The 1,341-nt window shown below is 20.7% G+C and overlaps 1 protein-coding gene across 1 annotated transcript; it reads left to right on the forward strand.

Moving 5' to 3' along the window:
- Nucleotides 1-1,341, forward strand: EDI_056110 (uncharacterized protein; the record flags this gene model as incomplete). Its single annotated transcript, XM_001741731.1, has 1 exon — nt 1-1,341. A coding segment is annotated over one exon (1,341 nt), but the record flags the coding sequence as incomplete, so codon positions are not given.

A 1,341-nucleotide genomic window follows, 5' to 3' on the forward strand; every position in this document is an offset into this window, starting at 1 on the left:
TTTAGTTCTAATAATGGTATATGGTATTTAATATCATCATATGAAGGATCAATCAATAAAATAACAACAAAATTTTCAAATGATAAATACTTCAATCAAACATGTGGTGGAATGGTTCGTTATTTTAGTTATTCTGATGATATTGAAATTCATGATATAACAACAGAATGTAATCATCAATTTAAAAAAGATGAAGAAGATGATTTCAATTTATTTATTGTTACTACTACTATATCTTTATCTAATTATAATTATCATCTATCATTATCAACAAATAATTATATTATTAGAAATAACTATAAACCATCAAAGACTCATAGAGTATATACATATCCTAATCAATGGTTAAAATATGAATCGTCAAATCAAATAACATTCAATATTTGTAGAAAGAAAGAACCATATCAAAAAATTGAATTCAGTTTAACAATTGAACAATCAAATGAAGGAACAACATCAATTAAAGAAGTAGAAAATAATGATAAATCAATTTCAACAGTAATTATTTCTTCTTCAAAACCATTAACTGATTTAACTAAAGTTGAATTTTTAGAAACAACATCAACAAAGAAAAGTCAAATAATGATTATTGGAATGAAAGGAATAACATTAGATAGTATTGGATATAAGAATTGTAATATATTGATTTATAAAGAAGAAACAAGAGAATGTATTGAATGTGAAAAAGGATATTATTTAAATTCAACTAAAGAATGTCAATATAATTCACATTGTAATAAAATAAATGAACAAAATCATTGTATTGAATGTGAATATGGATATTATCTTAATTTAAATACAAAAACATGTGAAGAATTCAAAAATGGATGTAAAATTGGAAATGAAACATATTGTTATCAATGTAAAGAAGGATTTATTAAAGAAAATGGAGAATGTAAAAAAATTGATAATAAATGTAATAAATCAGAAAGAAATTATTGTTTAAAATGTTCGAATGGATATAAAATAGAAAATAATCAATGTAATGGAGATAAAGAAGATCAATGTTATTATGAAGGAAATAAATGTGTATCATGTTCAAATAGATATACATTAAATAATGGAAAATGTTCAAATAAAGAAAAGAATCAAAATGGAAAGAATGAAGAAATATATTGTGAAAATGGAAAATACATCAATAATAATAAATGTATAGAATGTTCAAAATCAGAAATATGTCAAACAAATGATATTGAAATAAAATGTAAATATGAAGAATATTTAGATAATAATAAATGTATAAATAAAACATGTAAAGAAGATATGATAAAAGATCAAAATGGAAAATGTAATAATAATATTGAATATTGTTTAAATAAATCATATGTTAATGGAAAATGT

The sequence above is a fragment of the Entamoeba dispar genome, genomic scaffold (assembly GCF_000209125.1).
Source record: "Entamoeba dispar SAW760 scf_1105229463971 genomic scaffold, whole genome shotgun sequence".
Classification (NCBI taxonomy): Eukaryota; Evosea; order Mastigamoebida; family Endamoebidae; genus Entamoeba; species Entamoeba dispar.